Source organism: Nannobrachium achirus, assembly GCF_963921795.1.
Source record: "Nannobrachium achirus genome assembly, chromosome: 2".
Lineage (NCBI taxonomy): Eukaryota > Metazoa > Chordata > Actinopteri > Myctophiformes > Myctophidae > Nannobrachium > Nannobrachium achirus.
In genome coordinates, this window is record NC_137811.1 from 77,096,574 (window position 1) to 77,123,528 (window position 26,955).

Here is a 26,955-nt window from a genome sequence, read left to right on the forward strand (position 1 = left end):
TTTAAATGAGATGAACTTTATTTAAATGAGATGAACTTTATTTAAATGAGATGAACTTTATTTAAATGAGATGAACTTTATTTAAATGAGATGAACTTTATTTAAATGAGATGTGTCCTTGTCAGTCTGTCAGATACCAAGAGCGTCTGGCTGCAGGGTGGAGTCAGCTCCTCTCTCAGAGCTCTCTTGTCAGATCTCCCGTCTCAGGAACAACGGCAAGTCTACAGGGTCAAAAATCCTAAAACAGTAAAGATCCGACTTTGGGGCCTCGGCCTGGGACTGCAGAGTGGCTCACACTGGGGGACCACCTCCAGGGACCCCTGGAGGTATCGCGGAGCTCCAGGGACCCCCCCCCCCCGTGTAGCCGCAAAAATGACCCCTCCAACGTGGCTGCTCACGGGGAATTCCCGGGGACCACTGCTCCGGGGACCCCTGGAACGGATGCAAAAGTAGACCCACACCTAGTGGAGGACCCCCGCCACTGTAGTGCACATAAAAGGCCCTAGCTCAGTCTCCCAGCGACCCACACGTCGGCCACGCGTAGAGCACCACCTAGTGGTGGACCCCCACCACTGCAGCCTGCTAAAAAGGCCATAACTCGGCCTCCAAGCGACCAGGAGAGCCGGGGCCGGCACCCAGGGGGTCCCCGGTGGCCAGACCACCTCCGGGGCCCCCAGTGGACCTCACCAGGGTCCATGGTGGGCCCTGGTGGTGGCTCGGCCACCGGGGACCCCCTAGGTGCCGGCTTTCCCGGTCACTCTATGGCCTTTTAAAGGACAACTTTAGTTTTTTACAACAAGGGTTCATATCTTAGATTGTAATTAAAGAATATAAAAGATTAGTGTTAAATTGATTTAATTTACTTCTTTATATTGTTTAAGAGATTCTTATTTCAGTGGTTGGGGGCATGCGTACAAGTGGCTAAATATGTCATTTTACACAGAATAAGCCCATTCCCAAGATACAACGCAACCTTTCATGGTTGGATGTGACTTATGGGGGCTAGAAGTGTTACTGTAAATAGCAATAAAGAAACTGCTGGCTTATTATGTCTTTAAAGACATATTTAGCCACTTGTACGCATGCCCCCATGCGTACGCATGCCCCACATTTTAGCACGGTAAACGCAATAAAACAATAGAACGGAGCAAATGAAAACATTTTAACACTCACTTTTTCTTTTCTCTAATTAAAATCGAATAATGCAGCCATACCCGCCTCTCTGATACGACACATCAGACACAACATTGACAGATTTGTGTTCTATACGTCTAGAGCAGGGTTCTATACGTCTAGAGCAGGGTTCTACACGTCTAGAGCAGGGTTCTATACGTCTAGAGCAGGGTTCTATACGTCTAGAGCAGGGTTCTATACGTCTAGAGCAGGGGTCTCGAGCTTGTAAATCTGCTATTTTTGTCTAAAGTTCTCAGAATCTGGTTAAGAATCTGGCTAAAAAGGAGATTTTCTTTTTCTTTCTATCACACACAGATTTGGAGGACCCCCTGTAGTAACTCTGAGGACCCCCTAGGGGTCCCGGACCCCCTGTTGAAGAGCCCTGGTCTAGACTGTGTCCACAGAGTCAGTGGGAACAAAGCCTGAATGAATTCTCTACTTGATCTGACAACAGTTTCCCACACAAGCATCAAACGTAGCCATGTGACTTTGAGCTTGTAGATCTGCTGCTTTTGGTATCTACAGTACAAGCTATCTACGCACACACTGCACTCACACACACACACACACACACACACACACACACACACACACACACACACACACACACACACACACACACACACACACACACACACACACACACACACACACACAATGGAAATAGATGTGCACATGTTCTTTCTTTGTACAAGCATTAGCGATCTACAAGCTCACATGAAGACAGACAGACAGACAGACAGACAGACAGACAGACAGACAGACAGACAGACAGACAGACAGACAGACAGACAGACAGTATAGATCAGTGTCATTGTTGAAGTCATTGTTTGTTACCTGAACAGGTCACATACACAGTGAGGGAGGAGCTATCATCCCCCACTCTTCCTCCACACTCCACCAGAGCAGACTCACTTCCTTTACAGGAAGGATAAATCACCCGTGCAGGTTGATCTGTAGAACCACCTCTCCCTTGTCCAGAACCATGAGATCCACATCCCAGCTGTCTGCACAATACTGATGATATCTGATGTGTCCAGTAAGGAGAATAATACACTGGTCTCCAGACTCCCTGGTGTTTCATCTCCACTCTACCAGTACAGCGACTGGCTCCTCCCACCAACCTGACATCACCATCTGTACACACACACACACACACACACACACACACACACACACACACACACACACACACACACACACACACACACACACACACACACTCACACACACACACACACACACACACACACACACACATACACACACCCACACACACACGCACAAACGCACGCGCACACACAATAGAACAAACACTCAAATAAAGTAATATATTACTTCGATCAGAGAAAAACTTTCTAGGTTACAATCTCTACTATTTATTCATTTATTCATTAATTCATTAATTCATTAATTCATTAATTCATTTATTCATGTATTCATTCATTTATTCATTTATTCATTTATTCATTTATTCATTTATTTATTTATTTATTCATTCATTTATTTATTCATTCATTTATTCATTTATTCATTTATTTATTCATTCATTTATTGATTGATGTTTGTTTACCTGTTGTGATGAGAGACACCTGGAGAGCTGGAGAGAAACATCATCACATTAATGAGTAAAACCACAAGTACTCGAGTACAACTATCAATACCACCATGTAGAAATACTCTATTACAAGTACAACTATCAATACCACCATGTAGAAATACTCTATTACAAGTACAACTATCAATACCACCATGTAGAAATACTCTATTACAAGTAAAACTATCAATACCACCATGTAGAAATACTCTATTACAAGTGGAATCTGTGCCGAATCTGAAGCCGGTGGGACGAACGGTTCTTGAGATACGCGGATTACATACAGACAGACACGCACGCAGACAGACAGAGATTTGTCGCATTTATAGATAGATATCGTCTCCAATTCTCAATGGTTTTAACAGATTAATCAAATAGTGAAAATAGTGGCTCTACAAGCTCTCAACGCGTCACTTGCGACCCATTGAGAGGTAATAGATGTTTGGCCACTCTCCCCAGTGGTAACAGATGTTTGGACACTCCCCCTAGTGGTAACAGATGTTTGACCACTCCCCCTAGTGGTAACAGATGTTTGGCCACACCCCCTAGTGGTAACAGATGTTTGGCCACTCCCCCTAGTGGTAACATATGTTTGGCCACTCCCCCTAGTGGTAACATATGTTTGGCCACACCCCATAGTGGTAACATATGTTTGGCCACACCCCCTAGTGGTAACAGATGTTTGGCCACACCCCCTAGTGGTAACAGATGTTTAGCCACACCCCCTATCTCTTTCAGAAATCACACCTCTGCTATCAAAGAGAAAAAAGGATAAATCAAAAAAAGTGCCAGGACCAGGAGGTAAACACTTACGTCCCTAAAATGTAATTATTAGTGTGATTGCTGTAGGCATTTTAATTTTACCCAGAGTAAACTTCATTATAATGATTAGTGTGGTTACTGTAGGCAACCAGTCTATTGTTCTTGTCCATTTTTATTTCACCCAGAGTAAACTTCTGTAACCTTTTATTTCACTCAGAGTAAACTTCTGTAACCTTTTATTTCACCCAGAGTAAACTTCTGTAACCTTTTCTGTAATCCCAAAAGTCCATTGAGTTCAATGGACGTCGTCTGTCCCTATTCTGATTGGACAATATAATGTCCAATCAGACAGGATTGGTCAAGCTTCATGTGACATCACAGTAAGAAATATGGACAGGAAGTCATGTGATCAGTGTGGTACCTAGACAGGAAGTCATGTGATCAGTGTGGTACCTAACAGGAAGTCATGTGATCAGTGTGGTACCTAACAGGAAGTCATGTGATCAGTGTGGTACCTAACAGGAAGTCATGTGATCAGTGTGGTACCTAGACAGGAAGTCATGTGATCAGTGTGGTACCTAGACAGGAAGTTATGTGATCAGTGTGGTACCTAACAGGAAGTCATGTGATCAGTGTGGTACCTAACAGGAAGTCATGTGATCAGTGTGGTACCTAACAGGAAGTCATGTGATCAGTGTGGTACCTAACAGGAAGTCATGTGATCAGTGTGGTACCTGGACAGGAAGTCAGGTGATCACAGAGTCCCGTCTCGTTGGCCTCTCCAACACAGCTGTTGCCGGAGGAGGAAGGGGCGGGGTTAGTACAGGAACGAGAACGTGTCCTGGTCGATGCACGGCCTTCTGGGATACAGGAAGTAGAACACTGACTCCAACTGGACCATCCTGTCCAACCACCATGAACTGGAACTGGTCGAGTACCTGAGAGAGAGATGTAATTTAGATAGCATTTTTTAAGATTTGTTTTGTGGCTTTTATGCCTTTATTGATAGTCCGCCGCCAGGCATCCATGCCTAAGTGGTATGTGCCTGGACCAGTAGGCCAGAGGGCACCCAGGATTTATTCTTTTTATAGACCGATGTCAGGGGACTATTTAATTTAGTTTAGTTTAGTTCAGTTTTATTAGCACATTATTATAAAACATAGAACAATACATATGAAGGATACAAAATACTGTGCAAGAAGAGGAAGAAGCCATCAGGCTTATTTGGAATCCTTTCCATTGTGAAAAAGGTCATTCATTAATTAAACAGATTAAAAGTTCACTAGCTACACAAAAGACAGAAAAAGACAAAAACAAATCATTCAGGTAAAGTAACTGTTCATAAGTCTCATCAGCCTGGGTGACAGCAGACTGCTGGGTGAGCGCTGGCGCTTTGCCATGACATCAACTTTGACCAAAACAATCCACAGAACTGGTTGGTTGATTAAATTGGACACAATGTGACCAAAATATATGGAGCATCACATAATGTGACCATATTTACCAAATATGAGATAACTGATGTCTGACATCATAGAGGTATGACGTCATAGACGTATGACGTCATAGATGTATGACATCATAGATGTCTGACATCATAGATGTCTGACATCATAGATGTATGACATCATAGATCACATGACATTGCCACATCTCATTAAAACATCTTCAAGGTGTTTCAGACATGGAGTTCTAGGGGGAGTGTCGTGATGTAACCAGAGCTCTGGTCAAGACGTATGAAAGACAATCCCAAACGGCTCCAACACGTAGGCGTGTCATTGGTCAGTGCTGTTGTTGATTGACAGTCACTCTGTTTACATCACTTCCTGTCATTTCCCACAGCCACGCTCTCATTGGCTGCAGGGAGCTCCCAGCAGCTCTGCTCTCATTGGCTGCAGGGAACTCACAGCAGCTCTGCTCTCATTGGCTGCAGGGAGCTCACAGCAGCTCTGCTCTCATTGGCTGCAGGGAGTAGCCTGACACTCAGCCTGAATTGACATTTCGTTTCACTTCATTATTCAGTCTGAAGTCAGTTCCGCCCACGGCTTTTGCAGGGATGGGCGTTGCCAAAATGAGGCACTGTTCAGCGATTGGTTCACCGACCAACACATGACATAGTGTTGTTTAGTGTGCCTGGCTGGCTAGTGGCTAACCTGTTGCTTGCTAGTACTACTTGCTAACCAAAGAAACAGTCAGAATAGGAGCACTACGAACTAGTAATCAAACACAACATAACATGCCTGCTACTGGTGTTTCATAGCGAGATCGATACGATCGCATTTTACCGCAATTTACCGCATTTTACCGCGACACGATGTGCGGTACGGTACGGCGGTGGCGCTGGTGTACTTGGAAACACACATGAGTTCTGGGAAACCCCCACCCACGCTGATCACAAGACGCTGATTCACGACGCTGATTCGCCCGTTTGGATTTTCAACCGAGGCAGGCCTCCTCATTGAGAGCGATTCTAGACCTGAATCGCCGAAGCAAAAAAATTAAAGGGGTGTGGCTAGCGATTCAGGGTCTGGAACTAGGCTATGCAGGGAGCTCACGGTGGATCAGATTAGCATGAAGTTGGTTGAGATGAACTTTATTTAAATGAGATGAACTTTATTTAAATGAGATGAACTTTATTTAAATGAGATGAACTTTATTTAAATGAGATGTGTCCTTGTCAGTGTTGGGCAATATTACTTAGGAGAGTAATCGTTACTTATTACTTATTACTCCTTGGAAAAAGTAATAATATTATATTACTTATTACTTGGAATCAAGAGTAATATGTAATATATTAAGTTATATTACTTTTTTTTTTTTTACTGCAAAATCTGTTTAGACAGCTTCTTTTAGAACTGAATCCAATTTATTGGAACAATAAGAGTCTCTGGGATGTGATTAAAGAAATTATAATTGCAGGCTTTGTAATTAATTAATCTCAATTAATCACATTTTAATCACACATCAATATTTGACCTGGGAACAGTTAGAAACTTTTTTAATGGATTTTGGTATAGGCCTACAAGCGAATCAATTAATAATTAAGACATAATATATAACCCAACCCATTGCTTATTTTTTATTACATTTAAAACTCTCAGCTCTGTTGAAGACCCCTGCCTGTATTATTCTTAAATAATAGGCTACATATTTTCTTTTCTGCCTAAAAAGTTTAGGCTATTTTAGACGTGAGGTGCAGGGGCTCTGGGTGTTCCCACTAAGGAAAGTAGGCTTTCAACTCCCTAAAACCGTCTATTTCGGTGAGTAGTTTTACATTTTACAACAGACATGAGGCTTATTGGGCTCAGACAGTGGAGACTACGTAGCCTTACATTAAGACGCTTTCTGCCGAGACTTTCGCATTGTGACATTCGCCCCAATGTCACAATGCGAAAGTCTCGGCAGAAAGCGTCTTAATGTAAGGCTAGAGGCTACGCTAACTGGCTAACAGCAGCAAATCAGTCCGCAGTGGTCCACGGTGGTCCCGCTGAGCTCACGGACCCCTCCGCGGCGGAGTCGGGCGGACCCCCGCGCGACGGACCCCCGCGCGACGGACCCCCCCGCGACGGACCCCTCCGCGGCCGAGAGGAGTGCTTGTAGATTGTAAATGTCCCATTCATGTAAGCGCGTCGCACGCTATGCTCTCTCTGTGATTGTGACAGGCAGCGCAGCGCTGACACTGGACTGGTCTCATGACATAAGCCACGTCATAACTGTACGCACTGCGCAAATGACTGATCTACAAGCTACATCGCATCTCTGTAGATGTATGTTGATCATGTCTTGTAGATCTGTTCTTTTTCGGCAATCGGCTAAAATGGCTAGTAACGGAGTAGCGAGGCTTTTATTTTGCGGAGTAAAGCGTTATATATTACCATTTACACTACTCGTTACTGGAAAAAGTAATAATATTACAGTAATATATTATTAGTAATTCGTTACTGCCCAACACTGGTCCTTGTCAGTCCGTCAGATACCAAGAGCGTCTGGCTGCAGGGTGGAGTCAGCTCCTCTCTCAGAGCTCTCTTGTCAGATCTCCCGTCTCAGGTACAACGGCAAGTCTACAGGGTCAAAAATCCTAAAACAGTAAAGAGACTTGTCGTTGCGTATCCGACTTTGGGGCCTCGGCCTGGGACTGCAGAGTGGCACATACTGTGGGACAACCTCCAGGGACCCCTGGAGGTATCGCGGAAAAAAAAAAACGGGGCCCACCGTGGACCCCGGTGGTGGCTCGGCCACCGGGGTCCCCCTGGGTGCCGGCCCCGAGTTACGCCCTTTTTAAATGGGTTGCAGTGGCAGGGGTCCACCGCTAGGTGGCGCTCTACCCAGGGCAGCCAGCCAGCAGAGGTCGACGTGTGGGCCTTTTATGCGTGCTGCAGTGGCGGGGGTCCTCCACTAGGTGGCGCATCCACTTTTGTCCGTTACAGGGGTCCCCGGAGCAGTGGTCCCCGGGAATTCCCTGTGAGCAGCCACGTTGGAGGGGTCATTTTTGTGGCTACACGGGAGGTGGTGCGCCACCGCCAGGGGGTCCCTGGAGCTCAGCGATACCTCCAGGGGTCCCTGGAGGTGGTCCCCCAGTGTGAGCCACTCTGCAGTCCCAGGCCGAGGCCCCAAAGTCGGCTACGCAACGACAAGTCTCTTTACTGTTTTTAATATTTAGGATTTTTGACCCTGTAGACTTGCCGTTGTTCCTGAGACGGGAGATCTGACAAGAGAGCTCTGCTGAGGGAGGAGCTCCACGGCTGCAGCCTCTCTGATACGGCACATCAGACACAACTTTGCCGTATCGTACAAGACGGACTGTCACGCATCATGCTCCCATTGGAAATGAATGCATGGGTTTTCACCTAGTCTGTGTTAAAGAGGCTTAAAGGACTTGTTTCTATTAATTACTCATCATGGAGACTTGACTTTGTTTTTGTCTCATTCCATCCTAAGACAATCATCTGAGGAGACTCTTTGCAGGCCCATTGATTCCATCCTAAGACAATCATCTGAGGAGACTCTTTGCAGGCCCATTGATTCCAGCTGGAGACCTAAATGCATTTGGGTCTGCACCCCTTAGTTGAGAGAGAGATGAAGCAGGGACCCCCACAACCTGTTCATAGATTCCATATCGTTTCATTGTTTGACAGCACAATCATCAGTGTATTTTGGATTCATGTCAATTTGTGTTTTCAGATATTTAACCACTTGAACCGTCAATACTTCTCCCCTCTACACCAAACCTCTTTGCCGAAAATAGCTGATCTACAAGCTTACAACGTTGTGAGCTTGTAGATCAGCTATTTTTTTTGGCTTAAGTTCTCAGAATCTGGCTAAGAATCTGTCTGAAAAGGAGATTTTATTTTTTTCTTTCTATCACACAAAGATTTGGAGGACCCCCTGTAGTAACTCTGAGGACCCCCTGTTGAAGACCCCTGGTCTAGACTGTGTCCACAGAGTCAGTGGGAACAAAGCCTGAATGAATTCTCTACTTGATCTGACAACAGTTTCCCACACAAGCATCAAACGTAGCGATGTGACTTTGAGCTTGTAGATCTGCTGCTTTTGGTATCTACAGTACAAGCTATCTACAAACACACTGCACTCACACACACACACACACACACACACACACACACACACACACACACACACACACACACACACACACACACACACACACACACACACACACACACACACACACACACACACACACACACAATGGAAATAGATGTGCACATGTTCTTTCTTTGAACAAGCATTAGCTATAATAGCAGATCTACAAGCTCACATGAAGACAGACAGACAGACAGACAGACAGACAGACAGACAGACAGACAGACAGACAGACAGAAGGACAGAAGGACAGACAGACAGACAGACAGACAGACAGACAGACAGACAGACAGTATAGATCAGTGTCATTGTTGAAGTCATTGTTTGTTACCTGAACAGGTCAGATACACAGTGAGGGAGGAGCTACGATCCAACACTCTTCCTCTACACTCCACCAGAGCAGACTCACTTCCTTTACAGGAAGGATGAATCCACCATACAGGTTGTTCTGTAGAACCATATCTCCGTTCTCCAGAACCATCAGATCCACATCCCAGCTGTCTGCACACTACTGATGATAGCTGAGAGGTCCAGCCCCAGTAAGCATCCATTGGTCTCCAGACTCCCTGGTGTTTCATCTCCACTACACCAGTACAGTGACTGGCTCCTCCCACCAACCTGACATCACCACGCTCTGTACACACACACACGCACACGCACACACACACAAACACGCGCACACGCGCACGCACGCACACGCACACACATGCGCGCACATACGCACGCACGCACGCACGCACGCGCACACAGACACACACACACACACACACACACACACATTAGAACAAACACTCAAATAAAGTAATATATTACTTTGATCAGAACAAACCTTCTAGGTTACAATCTCTACTATTTATTTATGTATGTATGTATTTATTTTATTATTTATTCATTTATTCATTTATTCATTTATTCATTTATTCATTCATTTATTTATTTATTTATTGATGTGTTGATGTTTGTTTACCTGTTGTGATGAGAGACACCTGGAGAGCTGGAGAGAAACATCATCACATTAATGAGTAAAACCACAAGTACTCGAGTATCAATACCACCATGTAGAAATACTCTATTACAAGTACAACTATCAATACCACCATGTAGAAATACTCTATTACAAGTACAACTATCAATACCACCATGTAGAAATACTCTATTACAAGTACAACTATCAATACCACCATGTAGAAATACTCTATTACAAGTAAAAGTATCAATACCAGCATGTAGAAATACTCTATTACAAGTAAAAGTATCAATATAAATGGTATAAATACTCTGTTAAGGTTTGGTTGCCAGCAGATTAACTCTTTGTGTGCTGCTGACTAAAAACACAAAGAGCAGTGGGACCTGTCAATCACGTCCAGGCCCCTCCCCTTGAGAGTGTTGTGTTGGTGTGTAACACATTGTGTGTGTTGGTGTGTAACACATTGTGTGTGTTGGTGTGTAACACTAGATACACAACTCAGATGCCTTTGCTTGCATGGCCCTCTAGTGGTCCTCTAACCCTCTAGTCTAGGGGTTCCCAAACTGTTTTGTCTCAGGTCACCCCATAAATATTGTTTTAATCCGAGGCACCCCTACATTATAATTTTCACTCCCAACACCTTATATTTATAGCATATTGTCGTTGTCGGGTGGAAACCTTGTATGTCCAAAACCGTTCGTTTTGTATTTATCATCTATAAATGTACTAAACTATTGAAAACAGCTGATCTACAAGCACACAACACCTCACATCATGAGGCGTTGTGTGCTTGTAGATCGGCTGTTTTCACTAGTTTTGTGCGACAGTCTTGTATGATGAAGCAGGGCTTTGCTTTACCAAAAGACATACACATTTGAAACTTGGAGATACGAGGTTTCTGCCCGACAGTGACGATATTTTAGTGATTATGTTGTGAGGAAAACGTTGAGATAACAGCCATTTTGGATAGAACTGACTGAAAATAACTTTACTTCAAGTTTAAAACTAGAAAATATTGTTCCTTCGAAACAATTGTGGGCTCGCTTCAAGCCAAAAAACAATGGCTATAAAAGTACAAAATTTCAAGATCACAGGCAGTAGTCTGGAGCTATTTGCATTGAAACGTGGGCTGCCCAGTAGGTGGCGTCCAGAGTAGTTGTTGCACCATGTAAAATGTTACGGTAGGAAACCTCTACCGGGAAGTGGGAACGTTCCCGGCTCCTAACAGGGTCGCTGCAATATAAATAAACCGAATCTACGTTGACCATTCAAATAACCCAATCCATTAACATTTTTCATACATGTTAGAAATGGGGATATTATAACGATTTCAAATAATGTTGTTTGTGTCGTGGTCTAGCTGAATCTTGTGCATTTGACTGCAAATCACCACCATAGATTACATTATCATGTTGCATTAATCAGTGTATTGTTTTAAGTCTAGTGCAGCGTGCATGGTGCATGTATGTTACAAAAATGGCATATAAATAGGCTAAAGCACGCCTTATTGTCAGCAAGCAATGCCGAGAACCCGGCAGTCGTTAACGCATTAGTCCCGACATTTAGCATAATAATACACTGCCGTCTCACCAGTCTGATTGTCGAGTAGCAGAATCTGAGTTCCCAGAATAAGCAACAATGGAAAGATACTGTGAAAATAGCTAGCCTACATCAAAACACCACCAAAGTGGCTTGAGTTGTCTATGGTAGTAGCCTACTAACATGTAATATTAAACACGAAACCCATGAAATCCCATAGTAGGCCTATGGCCCCAACAATAATATTTATGTATATTTTTCTTTTTCTTACTTCTTTGTAACTTGTAACGTTAAACTGCTGTGCTGCCTCTGGGCAACTGAATTTCCCCGTGGGATAATAAAGGTATCTATCAATCTAATATTCCATTACCTAAATGAATCAAATCAGTAGGCTTACATCTATTAATGTGTGCCTAGAGCCCATTTACACATTCTCTCAATCATTAAACATAATTCTATAGACGCCATTCCATGTAGATGGGATTGCATTTGAACAAAAACAACATGCCTGAGAGAACATTAAATAGGTCTAAAGTGGCACACCATCATCAATGTCAAGGAATATAACTTGCAGAGTGTTAAGTAATGCTATAAATAACATGACATCTAAATTTGTCAATGAATAGGCAGCTGAAATGTAATAATATCCAATGGCAGAATATTGTAGATTTATAGCAATACAGCACTTTCCCACAGCACAGGTAATTAAGCCAGGTTGAAAATAGTAAAACATTCTACATATGCATATCAACAACAACAAAAAGTCCAGGCAAGTATAATAACAGGCTTTATTTGTACACCCAGAGGTTGTATTTTGACCAGAAGAAGTCAAGTGTGTCCAACACTCCCTAAGATGCCAACATGATGGAAGTCACAGCTCTTCTCTTCAACCAGTCCATGTCAAAAGGAACTTCTGTCTCTGGCTGCTGCAGGCTGTGTGAATGAAGTGAAAAACAACACATCACAACATTGAAACAACAATAATGATTGAGCTGGTTTTGACTTCTACATATTTACAATTAGAAATGAGCCAATATTTATAAACGGTCTCTTTATTTAAATAATAATAATACAGTCAAGTAGCCAACAATGTGTGAGTGTCTGACGGACTGTGTTTTGTACAGCAATCATTTTATTGCTATCAAAACATCAATGGCGATCATTAGTAGGCTATGATACCGTTAATTTTACATAAAGACAAAACATCTATTGTCTATAAAGTACTCAGAATGCCAGGAACACACCTAGTCTACTTAGCACCTTATAATCTAAGGCTCAATGTGATTATCAGCAATCATATGGCGACAGGCCGATTCTATTGTATTGCAAAGTGATGGCTGATGGATGGGCTATTTTTAAATAGCCTAGGTATAAAATAAGGCTAAAGTGTTCTATGTATGTTTTATAATATAATGTATATCTGCTAAGTAACTAATAACTCAAGTTGTCAAATAAGTGTAGGCTAGTGGAGTAAAAGTACAATATTTGGATCCGAGATGTAGGGTAGAAGTATGAGTAGGCCTACTGGAAATACTAAGGTACAGTACTTTTAAATGTACTTAGTTACTTTACACCACTGATGTCTGGCCATATCACGCCAACAAGAACTGTGTAGGCTGTTTGAAAATAGCAGATCTGCAAGCGTCGCGTTGCTGTAATAAAGTCAATTTAATTCCGGACTTTTACTTTAGACAGTACTGCTATGCATTGCAGTACTGTATTGATACTTTTACCTAAGTAAAAAGGTACATTTTCCAACACTGCCAGACATGCATATAAGGCAGTAAATAATATAGCTTACCAATCGACAACATGCCTTTAGCTTCGATGTAGCTGGATGCTAGTGAATCCGGTGAAATAAAAACAAAAATTCCAGTAGCCCTCAGGGATTTAGGTCCGTTTTCTTGTCCATTCCAACATGGAATTTTGTCCATTTCCCTTTGTTTTTTTTTTAAACAAAACGTTTCGTTCACTGTGTGTAGTGTGTGTGTGTGTGTGTGTGTGTGTGTGTGTGTGTGTGTGTGTGTGTGTGTGTGTGTGTGTGTGTGTGTGCCTCGCATTGTTGTTAACCTCCTCGGCTCGGACCATTTCACAAGTAACACATCCGGTACGGCCGGGATGTGACGTGCCCATATACAGAATCTGTGCTGGGATGACACGGAAGCCCAGGGATCCTCCCATAACGGCCCAGAGGTAATTTTCAGTTTTCGCCCCCTAGTGGTGGAAAAAATTACCTCTGGGAACTCAGATTGCACAGGCAGTGCTCTCTTTGACGTTACTGACGCAATCGGACGCTGCATGCATGTTCCAAAAATGTGTTATGCAAAAGTTGACCCGCTGGTGGCGCTATAACAGGCCAATGTGAAAAGGGTGGCATCTGTTCCTTGACCTAGTGGGAATGTGCTTGAAAAATCCCACGCAAATCGTAGGCTGTGTTCAAGATTTGAGGTGTTTTTTGGCCACTTCATCACTGCTTGCAGCTGTATTTATTAGTGGCCAAGGCCACGAAGTGGCAAAAGGCCACTCATTGTTATTGGACTTCATCATTACTATTATTATTATTATTGTGGGCTCGCCTGGAAGGCGAGCACACGTATGTTATCTTCATTATTTCTTTATTTATTTATCTATCAGTCAGTATCTCCTCAAAACTTTGGCGCGATTCATCTCTTAAACGCTTACACCTTTCAACACCATTCAAATTTTTATGTGTTCAGCTTACTGAGGACACGTGTGCTTGTATTCTTGGTTTTGAAATGTTTTGTAGTATAAATATAAAAAAATAAAAATGTTTAACTTTAAGCACCCAATGCATTTCCAATGGGTTTAGTGAGTGGGGACAGAGTGGAGAGAAGGATAATAGACCCATGTTTATGTTAAGGCGCTGTGGCTGCAGTGTTCACACTTCAGATATGCTATCTATATCATTGCGTTCACACAGGTCTGCTCTCTGATTTGATCCAAATATCTAAGCTTTGTGATGTATATATTCTGAGTTAAAACTACAAATATCTATAAATGTCCCTCTCCACTCTACTGATTGAGACAGCTGTGATTAAAGGCCTGTCTGTCATTGGCTGTTCTGTGGTGCTGCAAAGTAACCAAGTACATTTACTCAAGTATATACAAGTACTTGTACCTACAGTACAATTTTGAGGTACTTTTACTATACTTTCCATTTTTGTTACATATACTCTACTATAAATACAGCATTTGACAGCCTCAGTTACTTGTTACTTTGCAGATTTTATTATTAATAAAAATAGATAGATGGACCACTTAATACTGCTATGAAGTTGATCTACAATGTGCACACACACGCACGCACGCACGCGCACACACACACACACACACACACACACACACACACACACACACACACACACACACACACACACACACACACACACACACACACACACATACACACACACACACACACACACACACACACACACACACAAACAACTGTTACTGTGTTACTGTGGAGACGTTTGCTTGTATTTGTCTTTGAGACATGTTTTGTAGTGTTTTAGAAATTTTAGTTAAAAAGAATAAGGTTTTAGGATCCCGGGCAATGGGATTTACAGTATATATCCTAGAACCCGCAGGGACACTCAGCCGTATTAGTGGTTGTTGTTGGTTGTCAGGGAGATATCACAACCAATGCATTTTCAAATCAGATCCACAAACACAATAAAAGTCATGCTCCACTCCTCAGTCTGGAGTGGCCACATAGAAGAACGCCTTGGTTATAGACATAGTGGAGGACAGATGTGATCTGGGATTGTTAACCTACAGTGTATGCACTCAATATACACCTCTAGAACACATAGAATATGTACAGTACAGTAAGGTTCAGTTGAGTACAGTAAAAGTACAGTAAGGTTTAGTAGAGTACAGTAAAGTACAGTAAGGTACAGAAAGGTACAGTACAGTAAGGTATAGTAGAGTACAGTACAGTAAAGTACAAAACAATAGAGTAAGGTACAGTAGAGTAAAGTAAAGTACAGTAAGGTACAGTAGAGTACAGTAAAGTACAGTAAGGTACAGAAAGGTACAGTACAGTAAGGTATAGTAGAGTACAGTAAAGTACAGTAAGGTACAATAGAGTACAGTAAAGTACAGTAGAGTACAGTAAAGTACAGTATAGTAAGGTACAGTAGAGTACAGTACGGTACAGTAGAGTACAGTATAGTATAGTACAGTAAGGTACAGTACAGTACAGTAAGGTACAGTAGAGTACAGTAAAGTACAGTAAGGTACAGTAGAGTACAGTAAAGTAAAGTAAGGTACAGTACAGTAGAGTACAGTAAAGTACAGTAGAGTACAGTAAAGTACAGTAGAGTACAGTAAAGTACAGTATAGTAAGGTACAGTAGAGTACAGTACAGTACAGTAAGGTACAGTATGGTACAGTAGAGTACAGTATAGTATAGTACAGTAAGGTACAGTACAGTACAGTAAGGTACAGTAGAGTACAGTACAGTACAGTACAGTACAGTACAGTAAGGTGCAGTACAGTATAGTAAGGTACAGTACAATACTGTAAGGTACTGTACCTTACAGTACCTTAAAGTATCCTATTTTTTGGGTTGGAAGCGAGCCCACACTGTTTCGAAGGAACAGTATTTCTAGTTATTATTATTCTTCCGCCACTTTTGCTCTAGCGGCTAGACCGTGCAGTCGCTTTTTACGAAACTCGGCGGTATGGCAGAGGACTATGCCAAACGGCTAAAACGCGAAGCTCGCAACAATCGGCCAAAGGGTGGCGCTGTAGGAAGCCTTGGAAAGTGCAAACTTTGAACTGGTGTAGCTCATGCCCTGTTTCAGGTACAGCAATGAAACCTGTATACACTTATGCGTCTCCTCATGCCGAACAACTTTTACGCTCTGACTTTTGACCTCTGACCTTTACCTCTCCCACAATTTTGAATTATATGAAAAACAGTAAAAATGTATCTCCTCCTGGGATTTTCGCGTAACGTGCGCGAACCTTTTTTTACATGAACTTTGGACCAATACGGTCTGAAAACTTAGCCGGATTTTCTTTAAAGCGAAACATTATTTTTTAATAATTAACCGTATAATGCAGTTTCATGCAAATTATTCTTCTGCCTCTAAATCATACATGCAAAGTGACACGTTCATGGCAGTATGGCAGAGGACTATGCCAAACGGCTAAAACGCGAAGCTCGCAACAATCGGCCAAAGGGTGGCGCTGTAGGAAGCCTTCGAAAGTGCAAACTTTGAACTGGTGTAGCTCATGCCCTGTTTCAGGTACAGCAATGAAACCTGTATACACGTATGCGTCTCCTCATGCCGAACAACTTTTACGCTCTGACTTTTGACCTCTGACCTTTACCTCTCCCACAATTTTGAATTATATGAAAAACAGTAAAAATGTATCTCCTCCTGGGATTTTCGCGTAACGTGCGCGAAACTTTTTTTACATGAACTTTGGACCAATACGGTCTGAGAACTTAGGCGGATTTTCTTTAAAGCGAAACATTATTTTTTAATAATTCACTCAATGTTGCAGTTATATGCAAATTATTCTTCTGCCTCTAAATCATACATGCAAAGTGACACGTTCATGGCATTTGGCAAATATGTAGAGGGTTATTCCAAATATCACTGAAAGCAATCTTACTCCAATTGGCCAAAGGGGGGCGCTATACGAAGCGTTTGAAAACTCAAACTTTAAAGGGGCATAAGTCATGCCTCGTTTCGTTTGAAGACATGCAACTTGCTTACACGCGTGCCTTGACTCAAGCGGAAGACATCTGTGTCTTTGTTAAGTAAGCTCCGCCCTTAGATTTTCCGCAATTTTGAGCAGTTTGTAAAACACTTAAACCCGCTTTTATTCCGGAACTTTCGCGTCACGTGCACAGAACTTTTTTTACATGAACTTTGGACCAATATCTAAAGATCTGTCAGATCGTTTTTTTTTTTTTTAATTGAAACATGCTTTATTAATAATTCAATCAACATTGCAAGTTTTATGCAAATTATTCTTCTGCCTCTAAAACATACATGCAAAGTAAAATGTTCATGATGAACTACCGTAGAGGGTAAGTCCAAATATCACTGAAACCAAAAAGAATCATATTTGAACTGGGGACCCCCCACCCTGACGTGAGTAGGGTTTTCCCATGATCTGGGCCTTAGGCTAGATGCAGAATAGAGCTGGGACGTTCGCGAACGAATCGAATCTTTTGAACGGCTCTTTGAAGTGAACGTTGGGATCCGGTTCGCGCAGTAGAGAGCCGTTCATTTGGGGGGAGACCCACTCCCCCCAATTCAACATCTCCTTGCTACTCCACTGAGTACTGACTGAGTACAGTGAGTGAGTGAGAGAGAGAGAGAGAACAAGTGGAGGAGCGAGTTCATTGTTGCCTGCTTGTTTTTTTTTTGGTGTTTTATGAATAACAAAAGTCAAGGTAGCTTAATTTACACACACATTTTATGAAAAGGGTAAATACTAAATTGTGATCTCAACTGTCAGCAGAGGAATGTGGTGCCACCTTGTGGATTCATGTTTAAACAAATTCTTCTTAAAAATATATAAATATACAAGGAGCCAAATGAGCCAGTCTTTTGAACGGCTCTTTTCAGTGAGCCAGATCGATGGTACTGTCTCACTTCAAAGAGCCATAAATCCCACCTCTAATGCAGAATGGTTAGGCACAGGTGTGTGTGTGTGTGTGTGTGTGTGTGTGTGTGTGTGTGTGTGTGTGTGTGTGTGTGTGTGTGTGTGTGTGGTGTGCGTGCGTGCGTGCGTGCGTGCGTGCGTGCATGTGAACTGAATCTAACTGATGGCTTAGTTTGGTTTTCAGAAAAACTACATTTCCCAGAATGCAGCAGCTAAGATGGCTGCTTGTTGCAATCAGTTTGATTTGTCAGCACCTGGCCGCAACACAGCTTGTCCGAGTCAGGCAATCCAAACGTTTTTGCTCTTAACCACCGAGCTCTGCTTCACTGTGTAGCTGGCTCTCGAAGGGACTCTTCCATCGAGCAGTAAGCAAAACTCCACTATGTTCTCCTCTGTCGCACATTTGCTCTGTATTTTGCCACATTGCTAATGGTGGTTCTATCTGTTCCCATTGTAGGCAAATTAGGAGCTGCATCTGAGTCTTGGAAGAGAAATGGCATGTGTTAATGGAAGCAACGGCATACTGTGAAACATATGTTTCGAATGTAACCCCTGTTTGTTAAGTTCTGGAAAGAAGCATATTTTGAGTTAAAAGCCCCGGTTTTGGGAAGAACTTTATTTCATGTTTTAGGGGAACGCCCCATTGAATAAAACAACGCTTATTGCGTTTTCACCTTGAGAACTGTTTCCGTGTGCTGGTTTGGGTTCAGACTTCACAATACTTAATGTTTAAAAACTTTATTTGAAGACGTTTACTACTTGAATTATTTAAAAACATTGTGATTTAAAAGACATGCCTGAAAATGGCTAGGTTGTTAACCTTCTGTTTTGAAGGTTTACAACCTGATGACCAACTCTTCAACAAAGACAACTAATGAAAAAGTTGGAAAATAAAGATATTGAGTTAAAACCTTGAGGAGTTCTTTGGAACTATTTTATGTCTGTTGCATATAGTCTTTTGCATAGATGTTGTGTAGAGGTCAATTTGTGCTTTTACCAATAACTATGCCGATTAGTGTAAAATCGGCAGAGTCTCTGTCATTTATAGCGCCACCAGAAGGCCGAAAACGCATTCTTCAATATTACTCCTTCAGATTTTATCCGATAATCACACAAATGGGCACACAGTATCTCTACAGTGATGTAATCATGACGGATTTGTCCAATATCATATTCTATCTAATTGGATAACATTGAATTCCAAGGTTTGCAGGATTGCTCCTTTTTGAACAAAATGTCTCAAACGCAGCCTGCTATTTGTGTGAGATTCTGCACGCACATTCCCACTAGGCCAAGGAACAGATGCCACCCTTCTCACATTGGCCTGTTATAGCGCCACCAGCGGGTCAATTTTTGCAAAACCCATTTTTGGAACAAAATGCCTCAAATCCCGCATGCAGCGTCCGATTGCCGTGAAAGGCCAAAGAACACGTGGTACCCTTTTCACTTTGGCCTATTATAGAGTCACCACTAGGCCAAAAAAAAAAACACCTGACCTGCCGGAGACCTGTTCGGAAGAACACTGCTTCTAGTTTTTCTTTGATTTCTTCTTTGCTTTCCCTTGATGCCTTTTTGCTTTCCTGCTATTTATGCCTTGGCCACTTTATCGCTGCTTGCAGCTATATTTATTATTAATATTATAAAAAAAAATGTGTGCACTTCATAGGCAGTTAGGCGTAAGGTCCTTAGATTGCGTGTAGAATGTTTCATACAAATTGCTAAAAAATCCCAGGCTAAAAACTGGTTTAAGCGTTTTACAAACTGCTAAAAATTATATAGCACCCCCCCCCCCCCCCCCCCTTTGGCCATTCGGGGTAAGATTGGTTTCAGTGATATTTGAACTAACCCTCTACACTATTTCGTCATGAAAATGTGAAGAATAATCTGCATAAAACTGCAATATTCATTGAATTATTAAAAAAGAATGTTTCAATTTAAAAAGAATCCGATCAGACAGATCTTTAGATATCGGTCCAAAGTTCATGTAAAAAAGGTTCTGTGCACGTGACGCGAAAATCCCAGGATAAAAACGTGTTTAAGCGTTTTACAAACTGCTCAAAATGGCAGAAAATCTAAAAAAAAAAATTGCGCGTAACGCAAAAATCCCAGGAGGAGATAGATTTTTACTGTTTTTCATATAATTCAAAATGGTGGGAGAACTAAAGGTCAGAGGTCAAAAGTCAGAGCGTAAAAGTTCTTCGGCATGAGGAGACGCATACGTGTATACAGGTTTCATGGCTGTACCTCAAACACAGCATGAGCTATACCTGTTCAAAGTTTGCACTTTCGAAGGCTTCCTACAGCGCCACCATTTGGCCGATTGCTGTGAAAAATAATAGCACACGTCGCCACAATAAGCTGAACACATTGATGTTTTTATTTTCATTTTCTGTATGTAGGAGTAGAAAGGTGCCACAGTTTTGAGGAGAACTTGCAATGACTGCCTAGTATAGAAATAATGACAATATCTAAAGTGTGCTCACAATGATACTAAATGTGGACTTAGTCTAGCGTCCACGGACTCTAGTGAGTCCGTTGTTCTAAGTGCGACAGGGAGTTTATTCCACAGCTTGGGGGCCAGGAGGGCAAACTGTCTCAGACGAGTGGATTTTTGTCCTGGGGCTTTTAGCGAGGGTTCTGTCAACATCCCTGTGCTGGCTGATCTAAGTGAAAGGGTGGGGGTGTAGGGGTGGGGGTGTAGGGGTTGATCAGGTTTTGGAGGTAAGGAATATATAGGGCTGAAGTGTTACAAAAGATGTTTTGTAATAAAAATCTAAATGGAAAAGCCCAGTGCAACACTTGTGGAACGCTTCCAGCTGTCTGTAAACAAGGAAATACTTTGTTTTGTTTTTAGTTTTGAGTCAAATTATTAATTTTATTTAGTAGCCGGGTAATAAGCGGGATAAATACTGTCTCCTTGGGGGTTGTCCATATCCCTTCGGACTGATAACTCCCCGAGGCCTTCAGCCTGATAAGTTATCAGTCCGTCAGGATGTTATATATGGACATCCCCCAAGGAGACAGTATTTATCCCTTACATATATCAATTCAAGACCAGTCAGATTCATGAAACGTTCTTAGGAAGGAAAAATTGTTCTTAACTATGTTCTTATGATGAATGCCAATCCTCCTAACTTGAAGGGGTGTGCCAGTTAATCCCAATTATCATAGATAGACGCCCCACATATCCTAATTTGCATCCCTATATTACCATAGGGAGCCGCCCACAAATCCCCATATAAGGCATTACTTCCTGACACTGCCTGCAGTCACACCTGTGTTTGATTGCTGCACACAGAAATCACAAGAAATGAAGTTGAGAGAATGAAGTCAAGAAAGATGGGGGAACACCAGACTCCAAACATTAAAACAATATAATATATATCAATACTTCTGTGGAGGTACTGAAGTGAACAGACAATTAGACAATTATTTGTATTTAATGAATGAATGCATTTCTTTATTTCACTATAGACATCAATGTAAATTTGCTGAAATTAGCATATTTCATGTTTGGAAATAGCGTTAGTAGTGGATATAAAACAATGTATTTAATGAAAGCTGGTGGGTGGGTATAGAGGGGCTTTAAGCTAGCAGTTACTTGGGGTGGAAGTAGGGACCGTGTGGTGGGTGGGATATGGTGGTGAAAGGGGGGCTTTCAGGTAGGAAGGGGACGGGAAAATGGGTGTGTGGCGGCTGTTGGGATATGGGGGTGAGGGTGTAGGGAGTTGGGTTATGGGGGGGGGTGAGGGTGTAGGGAGTTGGGTTATGGGGGGGGGGGGGTGAGGGTGTAGGGAGTTGGGTTATGGGGGGTGAGGGTGTAGGGAGTTGGGTTATGGGGGGGGGGTGAGGGTGTAGGGAGGTGGGTTATGGGAGGGGGGGGGGGGTGTTAGGGGGTGAGTATGGGGCTTGGGCTTCAACTCAACCTGTTAGGGTTGGGATGCAATTTTCAGTCCTGTTGAAAAAAAAAAGTCTAAGGGTGCCCACACACCAAAATACCCATGAGAGTGGATTCCGCATTCTGCCAATGCATTTCAATGAGAGTGAAGCGGTTTCATGCCAGTAGAGGATTTCTGCAAAAAAACGCTCCCTTCTCATTGAAATGCATTGGAGGAATGCGGATTCCACTCTCATAGGTATTTTGGTCTGAGGGCAGCCTAAAGCAGTTTTTCTAAACATTTTCATGTCAAGGACCCCCAAATTGACATGCATTCTGCAGACCCTCACCTGAAAATATGTTCTGCCTAGGAAGATTTTTCAAGAAAATATCCGATCTATATGCTCAAAATGGTCTGTAATGGTAACGTGTTGTGAGCTTGTAGATTGGCTATTTTCAAACAAAGTTTAAAACAGGGTTAAAATGGTAAAACTGATCCTCGTTTTACTGTGGACCCCCTGGAACTTCCTAAAGGACCCCTGGGGGTCCCCAAACCACACTTTGAGAACCGCTGCTCTAAAAATATGATACAAATATTATTGTGATTTAAATCACATTATTATACAACTGATGAAACTTAAAGAATAAATATTTTTTGCACAAACTCTCACACTTAAGAACTAAAAAGCCACTGTGGTGGAATTCAGATCAATCAATAATCATGAGAAAATGAGGAGACAAGACAATTATATTAGGTGGTGGTGGTGGTCAAGTTTATATATAACATGATATCATGGACAGAAGTACAATTAACACTCTGGACAGTGGTAAAAGAGTTCTGCCCAGAACCAGCAAGAGCCGCTGATACAAACGACCTACGGCCTGGTCGCGACTTAGGCCACGACTTGGAGGTCGTAGGTCCCGGTTCTGGAGGTTTTGCGCGATCTCGGTCGTAATTCAGCGACCTGGGAAGTCCGCGATCGAAACTCTACGCTTGCTAAGGGAAGGGACGCGAGTTTTGAAACTCTACGCTTGCTAAGGGAAGGAGCGCCGCGATCGAAACTCTACGCTTGCTAAGGGAAGGGACGCGAGTTTAGAAACTCTACGCTTGCTAAGGGAAGGAGCGCCGCGATCGAAACTCTACGCTTGCTAAGGGAAGGGACGCGAGTTTAGAAACTCTACGCTTGCTAAGGGAAGGAGCGCTCGTTTTCAACAGCGTCGGCAGGTTAGCTACTCAGTGTCGGCAGGTTAGGGTTAGGGTTAGGGTTAGGGTTAGGGTTAGGGTTAGAGTTGGGGTTAGGGTTAAGGTTAGGGTTAGAGTTAGAGTTGGGGTTAGGGTTAAGGATAGGTTTTGGTGCACCTCGCGCGGTCCAAGTGACTACAATGGAGCGCTTCCTACCTCCGGTTCAGCCAATCACAAGCTTCAAAAGGTTGAATAGCGCTGCTGCTCTAGAATATTCTGCAAAAAGACCTTTTAAATACGACCGCGGACTTCCCAGGTCGCTGAACAACGGCCCGATCGCGCAACAACGGCCCGGGGACGACCGAGGTGGCGCAACCACGGCCGGGGGTCGCGAAACTAGACCGGCCGCGACCTAACAAGTATGTACCGCGAACTACGACCTCCAGAACCGGGACCTACGACCTCCAGGTCGTGGCCTAGGTCGCGACCAGGCCGTAGGTCGTTCGTATCAGCGGCTGTCTCTCGAAGAATGGTCCGACACTAGAATTATACTGTGGCTTCAAGGCCTCTGGAACAATCTGTACCATAACAAGACAGGCTTTACCAAAACAATAGCCTCGACTCCTAACTATCAAGTATTAGTATCATCATACAGACCTAGATATTAATATAATCAATGAATACATGATCTAACGTCATACATAATCAATCATGATAAACTCTAATCTACTGCAAGAGTGCTCTACAGTGTGCGTAGAATCTTTCTTAACATAAGAACAAATCACAGCTAAGGAAACATCACTGTATGGCAAATCTTCTTAAAGTGATCCCTGACTAATATGACAAATATGCCTCAATACATTATAATTGTCCTCTATAAATACAATGTAAAATTAAAAACACCTAAATTATTTTATTTCTTCTAGAAATAGCTAATCTTTCACTCAATAGGGGAAATGCCCGTCGCAAGTTGATGATGTCATAAATGTCAAGTGTGATCTATCCCTATGGAATTAATGGCATGCATGTGAAAATAAAAACAAACGTAATACTTCCTATGGTTAATATGAGCATCATATCAATATTTCAAATGTGTTTGTGTTTTGTTTTTTTGCACATGCGTGCCATAAAAATGACACATGACATTTATGACATCATCAACTTGCGACAGGCATTTCCCCTACTGAGTGAAAGATTAGCTATTTCTAGAAGAAATAAAATATTTAATGTGTTTTAAATTTTACATTGTAGTTATAGAGGACAATTATAATGTTTTAAGACATATTTGTCGTATTAGTCAGGGATCACTTTAAAAAACTTCTTAAAGGACAACTTTAGTTTTTTACAACAAGGGTTCATATTTTAGATTGTAATTAGAGAAAAGAAAAGGTGAGTGTTAAAATGTTTTCATTTGCTTCGTTCTATTGTTTTATCGCGTTTACCGTGCTAAAATGTGGTCCATGCGTACGCATGGGGGCATGCGTACAAGTGGCTAAATATGTATTTTTAGACACAATAAGCCAGCAGTTTCTTTATTGCTATTTACAGTAACACTTCTAGTCCCCATAAGTCACATCCAACCATGAAAGGTTGCGTTGTATCTTGGGAATGGGCTTATTCTGTGTAAAATGACATATTTAGCTACTTGTACGCATGCCCTAAACCACTGAAACAAGAATCTCTAAAACGATAGAAAGATTTAAATGAAATCAATATAACAGTCATCTTTTATATTCTTTAATTACGATCTAAAATATGAACCCTTGTTGTAAAAAACTAAAGTTGTCCTGTCTGAGAAAACGTTCGTAAGTAAGTTGGTGAATCAGGCCCATTGTCTGGTTTTCATTTCTTCAACATAATGAGCAATATTACCCACTATTAACCTGGATTATTTTATATGAATTCCATCTAAATCAGTAAAAAGGCCTTTCAGTGTTGTGGTGAATGTCAAGCTTGTGCTTGACATTCTGTGACCCGATACAGTTTAGTCATCATACTGACATCATTCATTAGATCTACTCACCATGAAAGAGCACAGAGCTCACAATGATCCACAGAACCATCTTCACCCTGCTGTCTCCTTGAAGATACCTTCACTGTCTGCTATCTGAAGAAGATACCTTCACTGTCTGATATCTGAAGATACCTTCACTGTCTGATATCTGAAGATACCTTCACTGTCTGATATCTGAAGATACCTTCACTGTCTGCTCTGTGTGAAGATACCTCCTGCTATCTCCACAGTCTGCTGTGTTTGAAGCTACAGATATTTCAAATCCACCGTCTGTTCTAGCACTCCTGTCCTCATACACCCCCTCATAGCCTGCCTGAACAAACACACACACACACACACACACACACACACACACACACACACACACACACACACACACACACACACACACACACACACACACACACACACACACACACAGAGAGAGAGAGAGAGAGAGAGAGAGAGAGAGAGAGAGAGAGAGAGAGAGAGAGAGATCAATAAAGGTTGACTTTGATCAGGAGAACTCAGTTTAACGGAGGATAAAATAAATCAACAATTAATAATAGTTACAGTCTGTCTGTGCGTGCGTGCGTGCGTGCGTGCGTGCGTGAGAGAGCTTGTAGATCGGCTATTTTCAGCATGCAACCAAGTGTACAATCAGCCATTATGACGCCATCAAGGCCTTCCAAAAGGTTTTTGGTCGACAAAATCAACTGTAGATTTGACATTCAGTCGACTAAAACGAAAACCTTTTCAGAAGACTAAAGTATGACTAAAACTAAATCAACATTTGCTCTAAAAATGAACACTGCACCCCCCCCCCCCCACCCCCCCCGCCCCCAATCTCTCTCCTCATTTCCTGTCAGTCTACTGTGATTCAATAAAGGCATAAAAAGACCCAGAAATATAGGCCCTATCTTAAAAAAATAACAGCTACAATGGCTTTTGCTGGCGTAAACACAGACATCACAATTTATGTCATCATCATAAGCCACCAAATCTCTGTCCACAAGAAAAATGTGGAGGAAACCATGCAAGGTACTGTTAAAGGGCCAGTTCACCCCCAAAATGACTTTTTTTCTATTGATTACTAATGCCATGGAGACTAGAGTTCAATAAAAGTTTTAAAAAATTGTCGCATTCCTAAGACAAAAATGTGATAACAATAAATTTACCCCCATTCGTTCCGGATGGGGACCCGTTTCGAAACGGGTCCCCATCCGGGAATCAATGGGGGTAGTAAATTTACTTGAATCAAATTTTTGTCTTAGGAATGTGACTAACACCAAAACATATTATTGAACTCTACTCTCCATGGCATGAGTAATCAATAGAAAAAAGTCATTTTGGGGGTGAACTACTCCTTTAAGTATGGTTTTTTCACACATCCGGTGCCCTAGATGGCGCCAGACTCCTTCCGTCTAAGTGCCAGATTCACCACCATTGTAATGCATGCGTGATGTCATCACTTGGTCACATGACCGTAGACAGGATGTTGTGGTCAATCACCCTGTATGGACTAGTATAGCCTAAAGCTACTGTTAGCCGATCATAATTTGGTCATTTTGCCAGCCATGCCCAGAGTTTTAGCCATAAAAACATA

At 42.2% G+C, this 26,955-nt stretch overlaps 1 protein-coding gene across 9 annotated transcripts in view; it reads right to left on the bottom strand.

The window, feature by feature from the left end:
* The window catches only part of LOC308280511 (neurotrypsin-like), a 93,279-nt gene extending 67,656 nt beyond the window's left edge, over positions 1-25,623 (bottom strand). For 6 of the 9 annotated variants that reach the window (XM_080720809.1, XM_080720808.1, XM_080720805.1 and 3 more), the window contains exons 1-6: positions 25,380-25,623; positions 10,104-10,130; positions 9,468-9,770; positions 4,267-4,470; positions 2,747-2,773; positions 2,011-2,310 (exon numbers count right to left, since the gene is read on the bottom strand). In XM_080720809.1, the coding sequence (XP_080576935.1) occupies positions 2,011-2,310; positions 2,747-2,773; positions 4,267-4,470; positions 9,468-9,770; positions 10,104-10,130; positions 25,380-25,419 (901 nt within the window). In that variant the 5' untranslated portion in view covers positions 25,420-25,623. The remainder of the gene's footprint in view (positions 1-2,010; positions 2,311-2,746; positions 2,774-4,266; positions 4,471-9,467; positions 9,771-10,103; positions 10,131-25,379) is intronic. The other 3 variants (XM_080720803.1, XM_080720804.1, XM_080720807.1) reach the window with 3 other exon arrangements.
* Positions 25,624-26,955: the final 1,332 nt, after the last annotated feature.